The 21,239-nt window shown below is 37.8% G+C and overlaps 1 protein-coding gene across 1 annotated transcript in view; it reads right to left on the reverse strand.

Annotated features, from left to right (window-relative positions):
- Positions 1-1,517: 1,517 nt before the first annotated feature.
- LOC139742913 (testis-expressed protein 47-like) overlaps positions 1,518-21,239 on the reverse strand; it is a 30,485-nt gene continuing 10,763 nt past the window's right edge. The window contains exons 6-8 of the mRNA XM_071653419.1: positions 12,596-12,659; positions 10,037-10,132; positions 1,518-1,964 (exon numbers count right to left, since the gene is read on the reverse strand). Of these exons, the coding sequence (XP_071509520.1) occupies positions 1,921-1,964; positions 10,037-10,132; positions 12,596-12,659 (204 nt within the window). The 3' untranslated portion in view covers positions 1,518-1,920. The remainder of the gene's footprint in view (positions 1,965-10,036; positions 10,133-12,595; positions 12,660-21,239) is intronic.

Here is a 21,239-nt window from a genome sequence, read left to right on the forward strand (position 1 = left end):
GTATTCCTAGGTCTCTTTTAGGATACAATGTACCTTAATATCGAATAGAATCGGGGATGACTTTTGACTTTCAAAACAAATTATTCAGTGATGTCAAGCATTAAAACTTGCAATCATGAATAAAATCATACATTTAATAATACCTTATAAAATAAGGCTTTGAGAAAAATCACACAAAGGATGTTTATTCATATGCCATTTCATTACTCCAAACAATATTTCCCATTTCGTTATGTGGTGAAAATGCTAACTAACCTGCAAAGTTACATTAGATTTGTTTATCATCCAAAGAGAAAATGTTATATAGACCCATTGTGTAGATTTTACAAGATCAAGTATAGATCACAAGGTCAGACATTCTACCACACTGTGGACTCCATGAACCTTCTCTATCCATGCTTGTGGATCCATACTTTGTGTGATTTACACCAAACAGCAATTGAGAATGTTAATAATCAGCATTTGGTAACTAATAGCTGGTGTATAATCCTGAAATGACTCCTATTTTAACTTGATTTAATTTGATTTCTGCATTTTCATCAAACAAACATGAAAACAAACATTTTCAACACACAATGAATAAGGAAAGCATTTTTAGGCGTAAAGCATTTTGAGGCATCAACACAAACATTTTAGACACACACACTTACTTCCATGCACACACACACACACACACACACACACTTGACACACACACACACACACACACACACACACACACACACACACACACACTTCCACCCTCTGGTTCCAAGTCAACCAGACCTAAGCCACAGAAAGGCTAACATATTATGCCAGTACAGAAAACACATCTCGAATGAGTTCCTTAGTGCTGGTAAACAGATAAGGTGATTTTGAAGTCTCTCTAACATTTGGGTAGGTATAAATCTGTTTACATAGTCAACTCTTCTCCCTCTATGTACAAGTCCTTCTTTGCAAACACGACAGATAGAAATAAGGCATGACATGGTATACCTGCAATCTATCAATGAACTCCAAAGAAAGCAGTTATACATTATATTGACCTTTTTAATCACACTTTCTGCTTTCTATCATAGAAGCGACAAGGAAAACGAAGCAGAGATTGTATAGTCAGATCTAAATGAATGTCCGATTCTGCAACACTACAAAATGATTGAAGAGCAATAGGAATATATACATTCAAATTTGACCAGTCAACAAAAACATGAATTGTTTAACCAATTATGGATGATGAAATGCAAGCAGATTTTTACAAGGGGAAATTGTGCCCTTATAATAGCAGATCAAATTGAAATTCATCACAGTATGATTTACCCTCCCTCCCACCACTTAAATTCATGAATATTCTCCTTTTACTTCCCTCTGGCATGTTACAGTGGAACCTTGTCAGAAAGAGGTTGGATATAACAAAACCCTTTAATAACAAAGTGACTTTGCAGGTCCCAGCTCTTTATATTTCCTTATTTTTGTACCCTGATGTAGTGAGAAACCTGATATAACAAGATAATTGTTATGGTTTTTAGATCTCCGTCATAACCCGGATTCCCTTGCACTAGGTAGAACTTCTAGAACAACTATATTGATGCTGAGTGCAACAATGCAAAAGCAGAGACACTTCAACATACAACTTGTACCTTTGCCCCTTCCCCCGACAGAAAGACTTCAATATGGAACATTCAATGAGATAGTAAGGCAGTTTCATCAATTTGTTGTCTAACATCACAAACATGGTGGACTTTAGAGAACAAATGGAAGTAGCATCAATACACTGTGATCAATCACTTGGGTACAACAAACTATTTCTGACAAGTGTTCAGATATGAATACATGCATCAGCAAAGAGGTCCCTGAAAGAAACCAATCTCTTCCAACAAGACTGTTCATGTTGTGCAGCGACATGGTCCACGCTGCAGTGATTGTCCCTGTATTGCTCATGGCTCAATTGATGGGAAAGTTCTTTGTTGGCAGTGGCCACACAAGCTCTGAAATAGAAAACATAGAAAGCAAAAATGAATGCACTTATGACTGTTATGTTCAATTCTAAATGGGGAAAATTCACAACAGCACATACGAGAAAGGTGTTACAATAGTTTGTTACTAATACAATCAGGATGGTAACATAAAATAGAAGATTCTTTCACTGGCACACTTGAAATGCTTAACTCCAAAAGATTCTTGACTAGACCATAAACTGGTCTGAGACTTGCCTGATGTGAAGCAACATCTACCACAGGATAACTGGAAGCTAAGTATTGACACATAAATGTATTATACGTAGAAACCAGAATAGCTCATTCCTGGGTCCTCAGGAGTAGAGCATCCACTATGTCACACACATCAGTAAATTGATTTATTGTTGCCATCATAAAATCCTGTGTATTCAAATGATGACGCCAAAATAGCTTCTAATCAATGTCATGCAAATTACTAAGACCAAGTTGTCATTTTTGAAGCCACATTGCAAACTGTAGTGTACAATAACTCATTGCGTACATAAAAACTTGCAATGATTTCCAATCATTTTCATCATATTTATCATATTGGATGAAGCTTTAAGCATTACTGACTTTTCTGAGTTTTCATTCTACCCCCAACCCCCATTTTGTGTTCTTGCTCACTGAAAATCCCTACCAAAATGATAGGTGACATCCATACATTGAGAAAGAAAGGGTCACATTTGAGTTTAGAACAAAAATTAAGTGACGCATCCAAAAGTTCGTATCTGACAGCACTTGAATAGAGCTTGTATTGGGTTTTATATTTCTGTTGTTTTTCTGACACAGAGGATAAAAAATCTTGAAACTCATCTAGCACAAACGAGAGACAGTGATTGGTGGAAAGAAAGAGCCATCTATTTGTGTAGAAGGAAAAGTAACCTTTATACAATGATTCAACACACACAAATGGATACACACTCTAGTGACTCAAAACTACAGCTGCTACGTATTGCATTTCTCTTCAACTTATACTTTTGTTCAATACTAAAGGATCTATGTAATACAAATTTATGTTGGCTTGTATTGATATATTATATGCTGGTTATCACTTATGTGGCCAAAAGAACATCTAAATATGTGGCATATATTTTTTTAAAATGATCTTTCTACTTTTTGTCTTCAGATTATCTGGATTATAGATATGCCCACAAAAACCTTCCAAACCAAGATTCTGTCGATAACATCATTTGTCAATCACCACTAAAGTACTGATATGATTAATAAAAGGCAATGGAATAAACCTTCCCCATAGCCTATGTTTCTCAATCTTTTCCAGCTCGAGGCCCACTTTGGCTCCTACAAATTCTTTTGAGGCCCAGTGAGATCACATTTAATCTTTTTTATTTCATTTTCCTGGCCGACATCACAACCCACCTGCGAGAGCTTGGTGGCCTGCACTGGTTGAAAAGCATGGTCCTAGACTGAGCATAAATTGCATGCTTCCATGCAATGTCTTTTGTTAATTACATTAGTTCTGTAGCAGTGCCTGACAGATGATGTCAGCAACAAAACCCTGGTTGGGAAGTTTCTAAGTTTTTAAGTTTCTTTTTTTTTTAATGGCCATTTCTAAGTGGCCTGAAGAAAAACAGTTGACAAATTATTGTCAATATATGGCACATATTTTATTCCTTTGGACATACAAGTGATGTTCAGGGCATCATAAATCAACACAAGTTGACATGTATCTGTATCGCGTAAGTCCTTTAATACACAGGTGTTCTATGTAAGCTGATCATTCTCAGAGAATTTCTTAAAAGACTAAAACCTCATACACTGTTCGGCCCAAATGTGAAATAACAACTTCAAGACAAGCATCACAAAGAGAGCATGCCATCCGGACGTTGTCATGGCAACAATTGCACTGTCGAATAAAGAGAGACTGCCCCGTGATGACACACAAGACGGGAATTTCAAATGTTGCCGTCTCGGAGGGTGCTTACGGAGACAGAACGTGTACAGGAAGCAAACTGTCCACACTCGAGCTGGCATCACATGACAGTTGCCTAGCAACGTGGTACATATGAGACGGATGATGAGGCCTCCAAGAAAACACTCCAAGAAGTCCATTATCTATGTCACATTTCCCTCCCTCAAGTGGCAAATTAGGCAGGGACCGCATGTCATTACCAGGGTGTCACAAGGGGACAAGTTAACTGTACACCCAGGCTTGTCTCAAACCAACTTCAGTTTCAGGCTGACATGGAAGATATGCCATTACAAAGTCTGTACATCAATGTTTCTTGCTTGCAGTTTGCAGATATTTTACAAGACCTTGATTTAAGATAAAAATTGCCTCAACAGAAGCCATGACATACATCAGCATCTCTTATTGCATTACAATTTTCCCTAATAATTGGTACTTGGGTCTTCTTGTTTCCTTTCACAGATGACTCAATTTAATTCGCAAATGTAATTTAATTTTCTAATTCACAAGTGTACTTTCATTTAGTCAAAACCCCCTAATTCATCTATGATGAGATGCAACAATGCCAATGGCAATCTACCAATGACTTGTCTTCAGTAGATATGAACTCTAGAGCCAAATCTTAACATTCACAGAGAATCTTTCACATCCTGCATTTCATAGAAAACAATGTTTCTGCATGATTGCATTGCAGGCACAGCATGTCAGAACAAAGAATAACATACACCCTGGGTAAGCCACAGCTGTAAATACTTCAGACAAGAGTACTTTCCAGCTACATACAGCAGTAGGTAAAACAATACATCCGCACTCGAATACGTTACAGGCATCTCCAAACTTGAGCATCAATACTTACTAACCACAGGCTACATCAAGTTTCCTACTACAGAGCAAAGGCTCAGGTACACTTATGAAATACATTGTATGTGAAGATGCCCTGATTGTAAAATCATAAAATCAAATTTCCTGCCATGAATTAATTTTCCTTGGCATTCACAAGGCACCACAGCCTTGAGAACATCACAGGCATTTCAAACTCAGTTGTTGTTGTTTTATTACTGAGATATGCAAGAATTTCACACCAGAAATAATCAAAGTAGTAAAAACAAGGAAAAGTAGAAATTACGCGGTGCGTAAAATATGTCCCCGCCGGAAGTAGCATTTAGTAGCAAAATGTACAATATCGGTAAAAAATCAAGGTCAAAGGTCAAAGAAGTCAAAGGTCAAAATTCTGTGTAGGAGTTTTGAAGCCCTCACCTAGTGCCATCACATAAAGCAAACGGAATCGAAATCGGGTTAGAAATGGCGAAGGAGTAGCATTTTGTAGCCAATGTACAATATAGGTCAAAAATCAAGGTCAAAGGTCAAAGAAGTCAAAGGTCAAAATTCTGTGTAGAAGTTTTGAAGCCCTCACCTAGTGCCATCACATAAAGCAAACGGAATCGAAATCGGGTTAGAAATGGCGAAGGAGTAGCATTTTGTAGCCAATGTACAATATAGGTCAAAAATCAAGGTCAAAGGTCAAAGAAGTCAAAGGTCAAAATTCTGTGTAGAAGTTTTGAAGCCCTCACCTAGTGCCATCACATAAAGCAAACGGAATCGAAATCAGGTTAGAAATGGCGAAGGAGTAGCATTTTGTAGCCAATGTACAATATAGGTCAAAAATCAAGGTCAAAGGTCAAAGAAGTCAAAGGTCAAAATTCTGTGTAGAAGTTTTGAAGCCCTCACCTAGTGCCATCACATAAAGCAAACGGAATCGAAATCGGGTTAGAAATGGCGAAGGAGTAGCATTTTGTAGCCAATGTACAATATAGGTCAAAAATCAAGGTCAAAGGTCAAAGAAGTCAAAGGTCAAAATTCTGTGTAGAAGTTTTGAAGCCCTCACCTAGTGCCATCACATAAAGCAAACGGAATCGAAATCGGGTTAGAAATGGCGAAGGAGTAGCATTTTGTAGCCAATGTACAATATAGGTCAAAAATCAAGGTCAAAGGTCAAAGAAGTCAAAGGTCAAAATTCTGTGTAGAAGTTTTGAAGCCCTCACCAAGTGCCATCACATAAAGCAAACGGAATCGAAATCGGGTTAGAAATGGCGAAGGAGTAGCATTTTGTAGCCAATGTACAATATAGGTCAAAAATCAAGGTCAAAGGTCAAAGAAGTCAAAGGTCAAAATTCTGTGTAGAAGTTTTGAAGCCCTCACCTAGTGCCATCACATAAAGCAAACGGAATCGAAATCAGGTTAGAAATGGCGAAGGAGTAGCATTTTGTAGCCAATGTACAATATAGGTCAAAAATCAAGGTCAAAGGTCAAAGAAGTCAAAGGTCAAAATTCTGTGTAGAAGTTTTGAAGCCCTCACCTAGTGCCATCACATAAAGCAAACGGAATCGAAATCGGGTTAGAAATGGCGAAGGAGTAGCATTTTGAAGCAAAATGTACAATATAGGTCAAAGGTCAAGGTCAAAGGTCACAACTGAAATTCTGTGTAGAAGTTTCAAAGCTCCCATGTAGTGCTATCATATAAAGCAAACAGAATTAAAATTGGCTCATAAATGACAGAGAAGTAGCAAATTGAACATTTTGATCACACACGGACGCACAGACAGACGGACGGACAGACACACGGACACACACACGTACGGAGCCCGTTTCATAGTCCCCTGCTCGAACTCGTTCGGCGGGGACAACAACTTTACCCAAAAGAAACTAGTAAAAATGTACAAAGCCTGCAATCTGCAAAGTACACATTTATGAATAGAAAAATGTGTGCCTGATTTGCATAGCTATGCATATAACCATTTTTATTTTTTTTGTCCATGCAAGGGTCATTACTAGCCATGCAGCACAACACTACTGAAGTAAATGATATTCCAGTCACTGTAGTGTAACATTTGTTTTTATCATCCATATAAAAAAAACCCCAAACATTTAAGGAGAAATGCACACAAGTTTAAGCTTTGGACAGTCATTACTATTACACATTAAAAGATAAATGAACTCATAAATCTATGCTGATATCATATGTGGTAAAAAAGAAAACAGTCAAAACTGTATGCAGAAAATGTCTAACTTCTCAATTAAATAAAAAATTTCTTGGTGCCATGATGATTTCTACTGAAAGACTACTGGTCCACAAATCTTCATAATCACATTAATGGCAAAGAATATGTATGTGAATTGTCAAAATTTAGCCACAAGTGCTGCTAATAATCACATTATTTAGCCAATAAGAATGATATTTTATTCCCCGGATAACAATGGCATTGTAATGTTGAAGCGGTAGTTCTTGAACACCAATTGGTAGCAACTGGAAAATCGGTTTCTGCTTTACTTTTCTGTCTATGAATTTTGATTAGACTGGCAATGCTAGAAATGAAAAAAAAAAAAAAGATTCTGTAAAAGAATATATTGTTATCATGTCAAACAACAACACCCAGCAAATCTTATCCCCTCCCCCATACCATCTCCATTCAGTTTTATTGCTTGCACAGTGGTTTGCATTGCAACACATCAAAGATGGACATCTATAAGGGGAGAAGGGGAGTTGAGGGGAGGGGTGAGGTAGATGGGTGGGATATGAGACCCTGTTTGCAATGCACTGCTGGCCGAGTGAAAGGAAAAAACAAATAGAGCGACATGGACTTTGGGATGCAGCAACAGTAACATGCAGGCTGAAATATTCAGCTGTCATCCGAAAGTGGCAGGTATGTTTACAGGAGGAGAGAGATGGGGAGATAGACCTTTAATGGCTGGCTTGAAATGATGCACATGTCAAATAGTGGGCTGTAATCTATCTATCACAGGGCCCTACCCCAGTCCATTCTATGCCAAGATGAGGGGGACATACTAAGCATGCACTTTTTTTTATGGAGACCTAAAGTAAATGTTGTGGCAAGATTCCATAAATGCTATGGTCATTCACTCAGTCACTCACAGATGAAGCGCAACCAGCTGGTGCCATTTTTGAACATCAAAAATCTACTCAACTTGTGCAAGGTGAGGTTAAGGTTCACTAGCGATCATCATGGACATATACAGTGGACCCTCATTATAATGAAGTCCTCTGGACTTGCAGTTTTCTTTTGTTATATCAAAATTTTGTTATGACCGAACAAATGAACAATACAAAACATAGCCGATAATGTTGCAGCCTGAATTTGTACTTCGTTGTAACCGGAATTTTGTTATAACAATGTTTGTTATAACGGAAGTGCACTGTAGAAAAAAAAAATCAGAGAAGCATTAAAAGGATGAAATTTTCCATGTTTTGTCAAGTGACTAATATGCATAAATCCCCATAGAGTGTAGACACTACAAGAAGGAAATTTCACATGAAGACAGCTTGACTGATGTCTACAAGTAATGGCATTGTTCAGAGATGTTGCTCTCTTTTTCATGCTAACACGGCACGTATCTTTGCCCAGCAGTACATCCTGTTCACTTTCACAGATCCAGCACATTGACAGATTGTGAGATGGAGGATGGAGGAATGCTCCATCTCAAAGCTTACAGGGACCTTGGTACGCCAAGTACTTAACCTCAGAAGAATTACAGTGACTCAGTACTAGCAACATGTGAATATTATGAGCACCCATGTGCTTTGCTCTTATAATAATAATAATGATAATAAATGATATGATTTATATAGCGCCAAATTCACTCTGTAGAGTGCTCTAGGCGCGGAAGAAGAGAGCGTAGAAATCTAACAGGGATGTAATTATGGAGTAAGTCAATGTTATACTTAGGAGCAGTGCCCTGAATGCAATGGAAAGTCAGAAGTAAAATCTTAAAAATAATGCGATCTTTGACTTTTAACCAATGAAGTGATCTCAAAATAGGGGTGATGTGAGTGTGCTTCTTGGACAGTGTAATGATGCGTGCTGCCGCATTTTGAAGCCTCTGTAGCATGGAGAGCTGAGTTTGTGGTAAGTTAAATAAGACAGAGTTTCCAAAATCAAGCCTAGAGTATATCAAAGCATGGACTAATTTTTCGGTAGAAGATCGGTTCAAATATTTTCTAATGAAGCCGATATTACGAAGTTGGTATCTTACAGATCTACAACTTGCAAAACCATTTTTGTGGAACACATTTTGATTTCCTATTTACTTGGCCACACTGAAATTTAGAAATCCACCATGCAGAAAAAGAATGGGACAGTTTCAAGACAAGGGTTGATAAGATATAGAATTATGACATATCCTCACTTATTGGAAGTCACTATCAGGAACAGCCGTGCTGGTTGGCAAAACCAAAACCAAACAAACCAACACACACCATGCCAAACCAAACCACAATAAACCAAAACAACAATGACAAACATGCAGTAGATATTCCCATTGGCGAGCAAGCCAAGGTAAAGGGTTTCCCTACATTGCATTATTACGGTACGTTATTTTCAATCCACGATCACAAATGTCAATGCTATTTGTGCTAATGAGCGTCTTTATTCTCTGTTCATTATTGCCGTAATCTGGGATTGATTCAGTTTCCTCAGGCTGTTTTTCTCATTACAGACTTGATTTCATCTTTGTTTGTAATCTCATATTCGTACAGTTAATTCTACAAATGTGTGTACAGCAGTTGGTCTACCACTCATACTCTGCACACTTAAAGCAGAGAGAGAGATGCCACAATAACACCCATACAGACACACACACACCTGTCTGTAAAAGCTGTTATTTTTGTATACAGATATTTTTGCAAATGAGGAGGTCACAAGCATTTTCATATGAGATGTTATTTTCAAGATTTGACATTGAGGCTAAAATTGTAAATTCACTAATGCCTGTCTGTAAACACATAGCAATATTTTTGTGTGTTGTTAAATTCCCTGCCCAAGAGTAATTCATGAAATTTGTGGAAATGAAACTCTCACGAAAATAACAGCTTTCACAGTAATCCCTGCTCATGGAGAGCAACAAGTAGGGAGCAAAGTCAAAAATCCAACATAAAAAAGAAAGAAACAGAAAACAACAACAAGAAGGGAGCTATTTCCACATGATCAAAACTACTTTGTATACTGACAATGAGACTATAAAGCACTGGCAGTTAAATATACTATGCCATACATTTGCAGTTATAGAGTACTCCAAAAAAAAAAAACTTTTCCCCTAGAGATAAAGGTGTAAGACTCACCATTATCCAGGACGACATCCATTGGACTATCGTACCTCTGGAGGAATTCTGCGGGTGTGCACAGGTCAGGGGTGAACAGTAGGTAACCAATCAGATCTGTGGTGGGGAAGGGTGTTAAAAAGGAAACCAAAGTTCAACTATAAATGTGAACTGCTGTTCTGCTAAAGCAGAAAACCTGTTGCAAGTATTGTGTGAAGGCATTTTTCATGCCTGAGCTGTCAATGAAGTTTAGCATACAAATCAACGGGTTACCGGTATCTTGCAACGATACTGTACCCACTTCTTTAATGCTTGCAATAATTTGTACAAACTGTACACATTTTCCTTTTATCATACACTAAAAAAATATACATGTATGCATAATATAAACACTAGTGATGTATGTATATATATATATATATATATATATATATATATATATATATATACACGCTTGTGTATATGATAAATACAAATATACATGTATACATATATATGATATATATGGAGAAAAAAGAGACAGACAGACAGACACAGACAGAAATAGATACAGACAAAAATTAATGTACACAGATGATCAGAGGAACAGACTTGGACATAACAAAGTACATGAGTTTAAAAAAAAAAAAAAGCCATGGGAAATTAAGAAATGACACCCCAGCTTGAAAATCTCTGGCATGTTCAATTGCGAACAGCTGGTGTATACAATACTGCATAAATCTGTGAATCTTTTCCTGTAGAATACCATGTTATGGCAATGTGAAAGATTTAGGGAGGAACATTTATTGGAGGTCTTTGGTGTTGCCTAGTGATGGCTGTGTGTTTACTTCTCGACTTTGAAGCATCAAAATGCTGAGCAGCTGATGTACATTTGAGAGCAGGGTCATTAAATTCATTTCCTTCGAATTTGAATGTCTTCGTGATCTCCTAGCAACGGTCCATGTTGCATTTGTCAGTCTTTGAAAAGTTACTTGGATATGGTTCTGAGCGAGGATGTTTAATGTACACATATTTGCCCCTTTTCAACACATATTGTAATGCATTTGATGTCCATGACCAAGCGTGAGTTTCAAATATAATCAAGATACATTTATGCTTACTTTTATTGACACATATTTATGAATCTAAAGAAATACAAATATGTAGGAACAAGTGTATAGTTGAATGGAACAGAGACTACTGTCATGGTGAAAGTGAGCTCTCGTTAAAAGATGAAATTTGCAAACAAAGTAATGACTGTGATCTAAAATTGAAGATCAGCACTTGACTACACTAAGCATAAATTACAATCCCAATTCTCAATGAGAGGCATTTACTTCAGTGTCTCTGAAACATATAAAGGGAACACCAAAAAGCAAACCCAAAACAAAAGAAAAATGTAGGAAGTTTGATTTGATTTCAAGAGACCTAAAAAAGAAATGTCACAATTTAAAAAAAAAACACACCTAACACAAACAAAATGAAATAAAACATAAGAAACAACAACAATTTATGGCTTTTACTTCTAAATCTGACAAACATATGAAATAAAGCCAAAATTGTATTGGCATCTATTATTCTTCCCCCCCCCCCCATGATATTGTCAACTTCAGAAAACTTGGCAATTTGTGGTATCACATACATGATGAAAGAAGAATACACCCTATATATTCAAAGCAACAAGCCATGGATATGATACTATGGAATGTGCTAAACTCTCTCACACAACTCTCTGTACATACTTAGTCTTACCTGGGACTCGCGTGTAAACGCTTACAATGTTCCCCTTGTGTCGTGAATTTGTTGAATTATGCATGAATGCTTCTACATTGGCAGTCACTTGTTAAATTGTTGCCCCTTTTTTTCCATGCAACTGCACAGAGCAACTCTTCCTTGAATTAAATCAAATCATAAGATACGCAAAAATACACGCAGCCCAATAGTATTTCTAGTCTAGTGGATAATATTCCAAGAAAAATAGTGAAGACAGAATTACATCTAGCATGATGCAAACGTGTGTGTGTGTATGCATATTTTCTTTGTTGTTGCTTATAGTCAGTCAGTAATGATTATGATTGTTTCTGGTATGGTGTATAAGGATTTACATTTTTGTCTTCTCAGAATTATGAAGTTTAGAATATTGAAAAAATACTGGTATCAAAGAAAGATAATCATTTCAGTGAAATACAATGCTTTTTCTTATAAAGATATTAAATAATGATCTTTAAAGGTGTGTTCTAATCAAGACACATGATAGATTGTATGTCTGTTAAAGATTAAATCATGCCAAAAAAACATTGATACTTAGACTTTATTATCATTCAAGTAAGAGATACTCCCAGTAAACATACATCAATGAATATGTCATTTACAAATGCCAAATCATAATCATAAAGACTGAAGGGTCAATAAGTCTTATAAATGATGTTTTTTAATTTTGTTTTTTGTTTTTGTTTGTTTTTTGTTGTTGTTTTTCTGCTCTTTACGTCAAAAGGATGAAAAGTATATTTTATCAGTCTTTACTATAGTATCCATCAAGTATTCACCTGCCATAACTCACTGCTCTGGTTTTGTTTTGTTTTGTTTTATGTTTTTGCTCACCTTGTGGTATCAGTAGCTCCGGGACTTTTTCATGAAGCTGGTCCATCACAGTCTTGAGGGTAATCTGGAATTGAGTTAGGAAGGAAGAAAAAGAAAAGATAACAATTCTTGGTGCATTTTCTAAAAAAACAACCCATTTCCAAGCATTATCATGGCTGATTTGTCTGGGCTTCTTTCCTTTTCATTACACTTTGTAATGCTTTCCGAGAGTACAGCAAAACATGTCATAGAGGGGTATCAATTTCCTATTCTGTTTTGAAAAGAAAGCAAGTCACAGAGAGAATCAATTTCTTACTGTTTCAAAAAACAGGGCAATTGCCCAGGTTTGTCAACTCCCTCAATCTTTCTCTACTGTCTGTTTTTCTTTCGTTCTCTCTCTCAATCTCTCTCTCTCTCTCAATCTCTCTCTCTATTTCAAAATGCAACAAGCTTTGAAAGTGGATAGGAAGATACAATCAAAGCTTTGGCTCTTTGAGCAATACAGACGCTTGCACACGTAGATATCTGTCCATAGTGCAATTACTAGATTCTCTTTTTTCTTCGAGTAACTGCACCACCTGAGACGATTTCCTTACATGGTCTTTGGAAGGTTGCATGTTAGTGTTGTACAATATTGTGGCATCCCTAACTGGGCCAGGTAAGTGCTGAACAGGTATCATCTTACTCTCCAGACTGTCGGATCTCTTTGTTGTTTGTTTTCCCCGTTGCCACGTCTAATCACAGTAGTCTAGAGTTTTCACAATTAACACACTGCTCAGTGCTTTGAGATGCAAGCAGAGTACCAAAACAGCCAGCCAACCAGGGCAAACCAGGGTATCAATAGCACTAGCTGTAGTATTTGTGCCAGTAGCTGATCTTATTGTTTATATTCAGTGCATTTACATGTGTGTTCACTTGTGTATTGCATGTGTGTGAATTATTATTTTTTTAACAGGAAAACATGCAAATTTATGAATATTGTGCAGAAATTGAGTGGAGAGCTGCTCAACACCAAGATAACACACAGTAGCCAATTTGCTTTAATCTCTACATTTTTCATTCATTCTATTTATTTATTCACCCTCTACTCATGGAAGGATTGCCCTTCCAGTCATAGTTAGGGCTGACTTTCACAGGGGTCCTTACTATTAGTAACAAAAAAATGTGTCCTATTTTTTCTATAATCAACACAAACACTGATCTTCTTCCATGATTTTTTCTGTTTTCCTGCAAACCCCATACCATCAGGATAGAGTTTCCCTTTAAGTATTTCAGAACGGATGGTAGAATCAGCCATGTTGAGGAGGCTACTGTGTGAATGGAAAGTGATTTATGGGTCTATTTCGAGTTTGCTACGCCTCGGCTGATTAGAGAGAACTGCTATGTTTACAATCAGGGACCCCTCAGTATACCACGACAGGGGCCATATTTGCCATCCAGGGGCTGTGCAGCTCTCGTGCCGACAACAGAGATACAAATTTGTGATCATCACATTGTCCTCCTCCTCCTCCTCCTTTCCTTTTTATCTCCTTTTCTGGCACTTTGATATCCCCTACGCTCCAGCGTCCTCCTTTTCCGACATGTATATCCACAATCTACTTATTCTTCTTGGTTTTGTCGTGTGTGTTGGTTTTTTTTTGTGTGTGTGTGTGTGTGTGTGTGTCATTTAACAGTATATTTGCCTTGGTTTTGCTCTTCTTACAATATCTAACAAACCTGCACAATTGCTTTCCATTTTCTTTGTAGGACCTACTGTTTCACTTTCAGTTCGACATGATAGTTACCTTTTGTCTTGTTGATTAATCAACCAATGCCTTTCTTAGAACTTATCTTTCCTATCTATTTGCATGCCCCATCTTTGATGAATTGGCTATTAAACCCTTCTGATCTCTGAAAGAATATGAAACTGTTAGAAAATTATTGGCTACCACAATTTATTCCCTTTATTTTTTCCCCCATATTTCAACTGTTTCATGAAAGTTGTCAGCCCTAACAAGTTGTCAGTCTTTGACAATTTCAGTAAAATCCTTGGTTTATGAGTGGCTGAGAAGCTCTGGTCACTGACTGTTCCTTGGGTAATTGTCAAAGACTGACAACTTGTTAGGGCTGTCAACTTTAATGAAACAGTGCCCAGGAGCAATGATGGCTCACACAATAATCTAAATGTCATTACAATCAAATTCAATACTTGGCAAAAAACAGAAGTCTAAGTTGTATTATCATGTCTGGAGTTTGATATCTTGAAGTGACATGGTCGGTTTTAAAAGGTGTGAAGCTCACAAGGATTGTACTTTTTGATACTATAGTACCATAACTATCATTGTGATTTGTAAACTTTTAGAATTGTGCAATGCAAGGCATTATTGGCAGGTGATGACTATATAATTTGAGTGTTTTGTCCTTTATTTTATTTTTTGACTGACAGGCAAAGCTAGTGTAAAAGACGCAAATACCATGTTACCAAAGACAATGTGCCAATTATGCGGTCATTATAGAAAGAAAAAAAATGCACAATCACCTCCGAGGTGATAGACGGGCAAGGCATGGTTGTCAATTAGTAACGGTCGTGTCTTCCATAACATGTTATAATTCCATCTGTCAGAAATTTAGACAAGAACAGGAAACAGGTCTGTAACCTCGAAAGTGCTGCAACAGATTTCCTAGCACAGTTTGAAGAATGCACAGAGTAAACAATAACATAATTTTTATTTTTCCTCACTATCTCTCTATGAGCTCTCTCTTAATAAGTTTCATAACTTGAACTTTTGAAGGAAAAAGTGCTACCTAACAGTTTGAAGAAAGTACAGAGCAAACAATGACACAATTCTTATTTTTTCCTATTTCTCTCTCTCATTCTTGTAAGTTTCATAACTTTAACTTTTGAGGAAATTGTTACTAACCAGCCTCACTAACTTAAACAGCGACAGTACCCCCGAATACTGAAGATTTGAATTTCCACAGAATGCTAATCTCATTTACAACAGTCCCACATATCTAAAGCTATGCTGGCAGCATATAAAGAGCTTTCTAAAGAGGCAGCTAGGTATTGTCAAGAGAACAGATGTGCTTTAATCCGCTCTAGGGAGTCTCAGCCATCCTTTGCAGAGTCCACCTTTGAATGGGAACTGACGTTCACTGCACAATTAATCATTTGGTTTCATGGCAATTGCTCCTGCGACAATTGCTCCCATGAAATATCTGCACACTGAGCCAAACATAAATTCTACCTACAAACATAACCCTAACCCTAATCCTAACCTCACATCAAACTATTTACTTAAAATCCTTTCACAACCCTAACCCTAGCCAGAAGTTCCCAAAGAAAATAGGACTGGAGCAATTGTCGCAGGAGCAACTGTTATGTCACCTAATCACTCACAAGGTTTAGAAACTTTCTCTTGAGGCTCATCTCTTAACTTTTTCATTTTTTCTTAATTCATAACAAATACTTTGCTGCAGCTTCAAACAATCGTCAAACTTGCAGACATCTATGTCATCAAGAAGAGGAGCTACGACAACAGAGAAGAGACACACAGGTGGCAAACAGTGCACAGGGTCACTACCATTCTCTAAATTGGTGACAGGAACAAAGAAGTGACATTAATTATCCATATGACGAGAAAAAAACAGAGGACCATTGTGCTGAGCAGACATGTGACCAGACAAAGCAAAGAATAGGTGACATTTCCTAATGGCTGGTACAGACAAAGACATCACATCCAACTCCTCTTTCAAAACAACACAAAGACATTAAAAAATCTACAGGTATTATTCACTTCAAAAGTAATAGGATGACAAGTTGCAAAATACATAAAAGCTGTGTAACCATACATTGTCAAACTATCATTTCTGCAGACCCTCTAGAGGCTGAAGGTTTCAGAGGCTGAAGGTTTCATTCTATCTTTCTTGGAAAGAGAGGTAGATGAGAAGCTCGTTATCGTAAAGTGACACTGAGGTACATGTACAGCGTACGGATAGTTGGAAGTGTTAGTGCAAATTATGTGGTATTTTGCTCATGTGGATGTCATCAAGTCACAAACACGTCCTCGCTTCTGTTGTCAACTCTCAGTATATTCTTCCAATTAGGTGAACGATGGATACATTACAGGAATAAGTCTCTTTCCACAGTAAACAAATAGGCAAGTAAGATTCATAAACAAATTTAGGGAAATATGTACCAAATCTGTCTACTACACTTGTAAGGTACATTTACCATGCACAACAATCAGGGAAGAACCTATCCAAGCCATTATTTGGCCATTTACTGCTATACCACAGGGGAGCAAGCTATGGAAACCAGGGTTTTCTTCTTTCTTTCTTTAACTTAAGGAGTATATCGGGCTTAATTGCTGCATACAAATTAAATTCCTTCACCCCCCCCCCCCCATTACCATAGCAACGGCTAACATCATTACTGGCTCCATCTTGGTCGCAATTACCGGTACTAAGCATAACTCAGATTCATTACGGGGAGAACACATTTGCACCTGATTTACATGAGTATTGTACTGTTTGGAACTGAATGAACAGATGTGCAGTGCATACAAGCACCTTACTTGAGAAATGGTGAATGTCAATTATGCAGCACAGGCAAACTTAGCGTAACAGCAACTTGTCTTCAATCTTCATTATAAAGTCTTAGGCATGGCTACTGATGGTGTTTCTCTTCAATGCAGCCATGCACAAAAATTGCTTTTGAGCTTACTTTTGTAAACAATTGTGAAAATCAAACACATATGTGCTTTACGGCTCTAGAAAGGTAAAATTGCAGAGAGATTTCTGTTAACCCATTCCTTCTGAAATTCTCCAAGCGCTTTCAATGCTCCCAAACGAGATTCTTTTTGCAGGCAAACAGAGAACGGACAGGTTGGTAATCTACCTGTGCGAAAGCAGTCAAGCGGTACATTGTACATGTACCCCCTTTGTACGGTCAACTACATGTACCATCAAACAATAAAATATCGATCAGGCACGAGGTATGAATAAACAAGCTGATGGGCTCACAAACTCTTTTTTGTGTACACAAAATGAGGTACCTGACTGGGATCAGCAAAACTCAAAATCCACTGAGCTCAGCCTTGATTGCGATGTACATAATCATACAAGTTTTATAGCAAAACATGTGCGCACTACATTGGGAAAAGGTAAATAATACTGGGATACACCAGTTTTCCTACAGAAAGGCAACAAACATTCATAGAAGAAACTCTAATCTTTCTATCAAAGCCATTTTTCTGGGCAGTATAACCCAAATAAACATGACTTTAGGCCACGCATGCAGCCACTCCTGTCTACATTTTGGGAACCAATATACCAGGTTCCTACATGCCAGTTCACGTCATAGGAACCTGGTATACCAGGTTCCTGTATGGAACGGGTTAAACTGCTTCAAATGACAGCCCAAATGCAGTACAGTTGAAAGGGATACTGAATGTCTGAGCTAACTCTCTCTCTGTCACAAGTCAGCCAAAGGGATGCTGATATCCAAAACAAAATGAAAGAAGACAGGAAAGGACAAGAGAAAGGTACAAATATACTCTTTTGTTCAAAAATTGCAATTGTAGTTTTATCATTTCATTTCATTTGAAACTCAAAGTACTACTACTAGCAAACTATCAAAATGCTACAGCATATATTGGTAATACATGATTTGAAATTCTACTGTTGGAGGCTGGTAAGATGACACTTTGTATCACTTGGTCATGTTAAAGTCATCCACACTGATTCAAATCAGTGGAATCCATATCTTACAATTTTTTTGCCATGTACACAAAAAATGTAAATTGAATGATAAATATGCAATCCAAATTACGAGAAATCCTGATTATTTCATAAATACTGTGGTTATTTGAAAAAAAAGCAAGATTATTTGCACCATGGATTGATCAAATAATAGTCCCTATCACATCAAGCACTGTAATAGTACAATTTTCCTAAATAATGCCGTGATAAAAACCTACAGAGAACATGTACTATTCTTGCCCCCCCCCCCACCCACCTTCCTTCTCATGAGATACACTATGTGTCTGAACTTTGCGTCAGTTTAAGATACAGTTTTACCAACTACAGTAGTTGTGACAAAACTAATTTTTCATGCCATGTTTTTATACATATTGGAAAAATAGAGAAATGAAATGACATGAACTAAAAAAAAATCACTGTACAAATGCAGGAATGCTCTGTTTTGAAAGTTATTAGACTCGATTTATTCCCATTGTTTCTGAGATACGTACATGACAGCAGAGTCTAGGGACAAATACTTCACTTGAGCATTTATGGTAGCTACACAAGTCCTCCCCAAAAATCTAAATTGACTGTCTTCACACAACCTTGTTTCAAAACAACGACACGCACTTCCTTTCAAGTATAAAGTGGCAAACTACCTTTAATGGCACAGGCGCAGAGGGAATATAATTTGGGCACCCATAAATCAGCGCATCGCGGCCAGCAAATCACGGCCGTAAGCATTTCCTGGGTGCATTAAACTTGTTTGGAGCGATCATTACCGCCCGGCACAGTTGGCTGTTTCCATAAACACGCCAGCAGCACTAAACACCCCTGGATGCCATGGCGTATTGCATTTTCTGCCCGTCGACACGGGGGCCCCCTCTGATGACGTCTTCGGGGCTCGGGAGAATGACTGAAAAGTGGATGATGAGGGATTCTAAATTGATTAAATGCGAGTTCTCGCGTAAAATTATACCCACATTATTCTTACTGATGGAAGGTGGTGTGGGATTAAGGACATGGTAATCAGTGCACAGTAAAACTCTGCCCATCTCTCCAATATAACTGCCGTTCACAACGTGCTCTAACGTAGATAAAACATTGCAAAGACGGAACTTGGGGTCTCCAATTGCCTCTTTACACCAGACTGGTCTCCTTTAGGTTTTTTCCTTTGGCTGTTGTTGTTGATTCAAAAGAACCACAGTCATATGTACAACAAACACAAAACAACAGCATCAAATGTTTGCCTCATTGATAACATATTACACAAATTAGTCCATGGGCCAGGCCAGATATTGGTACCATCTGAGGTGGCAAAACCTTTTTGGTGTCATTTTGTTTGTCGGGCATAGATATGCTTATCAAGCTATGATAGCATTTCCAAATGAGTAGCTTAGTCATAGTAAATGAATTTTTAACCAATTTGGTCTCGCTGTTATATCCCTATACTTCTGAATCGAAACTAACCGCCATACAAAGAAGAGCACTGTCTTCTGTATGTTCCATAGAGCTGTAAAATGCAGCTCTATGGTATGTTCACAGGTGTTCTGTTGTAAACGCGGTGCGCTTAGTCTTTATTCAAAGCAGCGAAGGGAATATCCAAAGGTTATGATGTCCACAGCGCTTAGTCTTTATTCTAGACGGCGAAGGGAATGTCCAAAGCGTATGATACAGTGTATATCCTTTTATCTAAAAACAACAACGACAACAAAAGCAATTCCTCGTGAATTTTACCGTATCTTTCAATTATTTATCATTTTCCGGCGAAAACGCTACGGTGAAAACGCTGATACCACGCCAATGTCGCTTTATTTCCCTCCAACAATATAAGATAATGCAAAAACAATGTACCGGTACACTACAATACATTATAATAAATAACATTGTAAATGAACAGAGTGATTTTTGTTTAAAACTGATGTATTTGTTGATAGGGTGGTATAAAAACAGTATAGATAATCCCTTTTATGAGGAACTTTAGATATGATAACGGTACATTGGTCTAGATAAAGAACTAAGCGCACCGCGTGACAGCTGTGGACATCATAACCCTTTGGATATTCCCTTCGCTGCCTTGAATAAAGACTAAGCGCACCGCGTTTACAACAGAACACCTGTGGACATACAGAAGGCAGTGCTCTTCTTTGTATAGCGGTTTAGTTTTGATTCAGAAGTATAGGGATATAAATACGAGACCAAATTGGTTAAAAATTCATTTATCATGACTAAGCTACTCATTTGGAAATGCTATCATAGCTTGACAAGCATATCTATGCCCGACAAACAAAATGACACCAAAAAGGTTGTGCCACCTCAGATGGTACCAACAACCCATTTTTCGGGTCTTGGCCCATGGACTAAATAGTGAATGGTCACGAGTGCGATGGTACAAGATTTCGCACGAGGTGAAAGATAGAGGCGCTCTATTCAACGAGGTGAAGCCGAGTTGAATAGCGCGCCTCATCTTTCACTGAGTGCGAAATCTTGTTCCATTGCACGAGTAAAGACCATACACTATTTGTTTTATACAACACCTTGAACGTCAACAGATTTGGTCCACACAGATTCTTGAATTAAGCACAGAAATGGCAACCATTTTCCGTGAAAGACGAATGAGCAGACGCAAAGTCGCAGTCACCGTGTACGTACGTACGCGAAACAAAGTTGTTTACAAAAATGAGTGACAAAAGTACTCGTTGTAAGCGCGCTTGTGATTGTTGAGTGTGCGCGGCAAATGTTTGTATATTGTGACATCAGAGCCATGCGATGGAACAAAAACTTTGAGTCAATCTTGAGTTTAACATGGGAGTCAATGGAAATGGGTGACGTCAGCCATGTGCTATCCACTTTTGCTCAAACAAAATTGCACGGCTGACAACCAGAGCGTGCGATGGAACTTTTCACTAAATGTCATGTGATGGGCAATCGACCAATCGGA

This window comes from Diadema antillarum, unplaced genomic scaffold, assembly GCF_040938485.1.
Source record: "Diadema antillarum isolate AM-2024a unplaced genomic scaffold, OU_Dant_1.0 seq00001036_RagTag, whole genome shotgun sequence".
Classification (NCBI taxonomy): Eukaryota; Metazoa; Echinodermata; class Echinoidea; order Diadematoida; family Diadematidae; genus Diadema; species Diadema antillarum.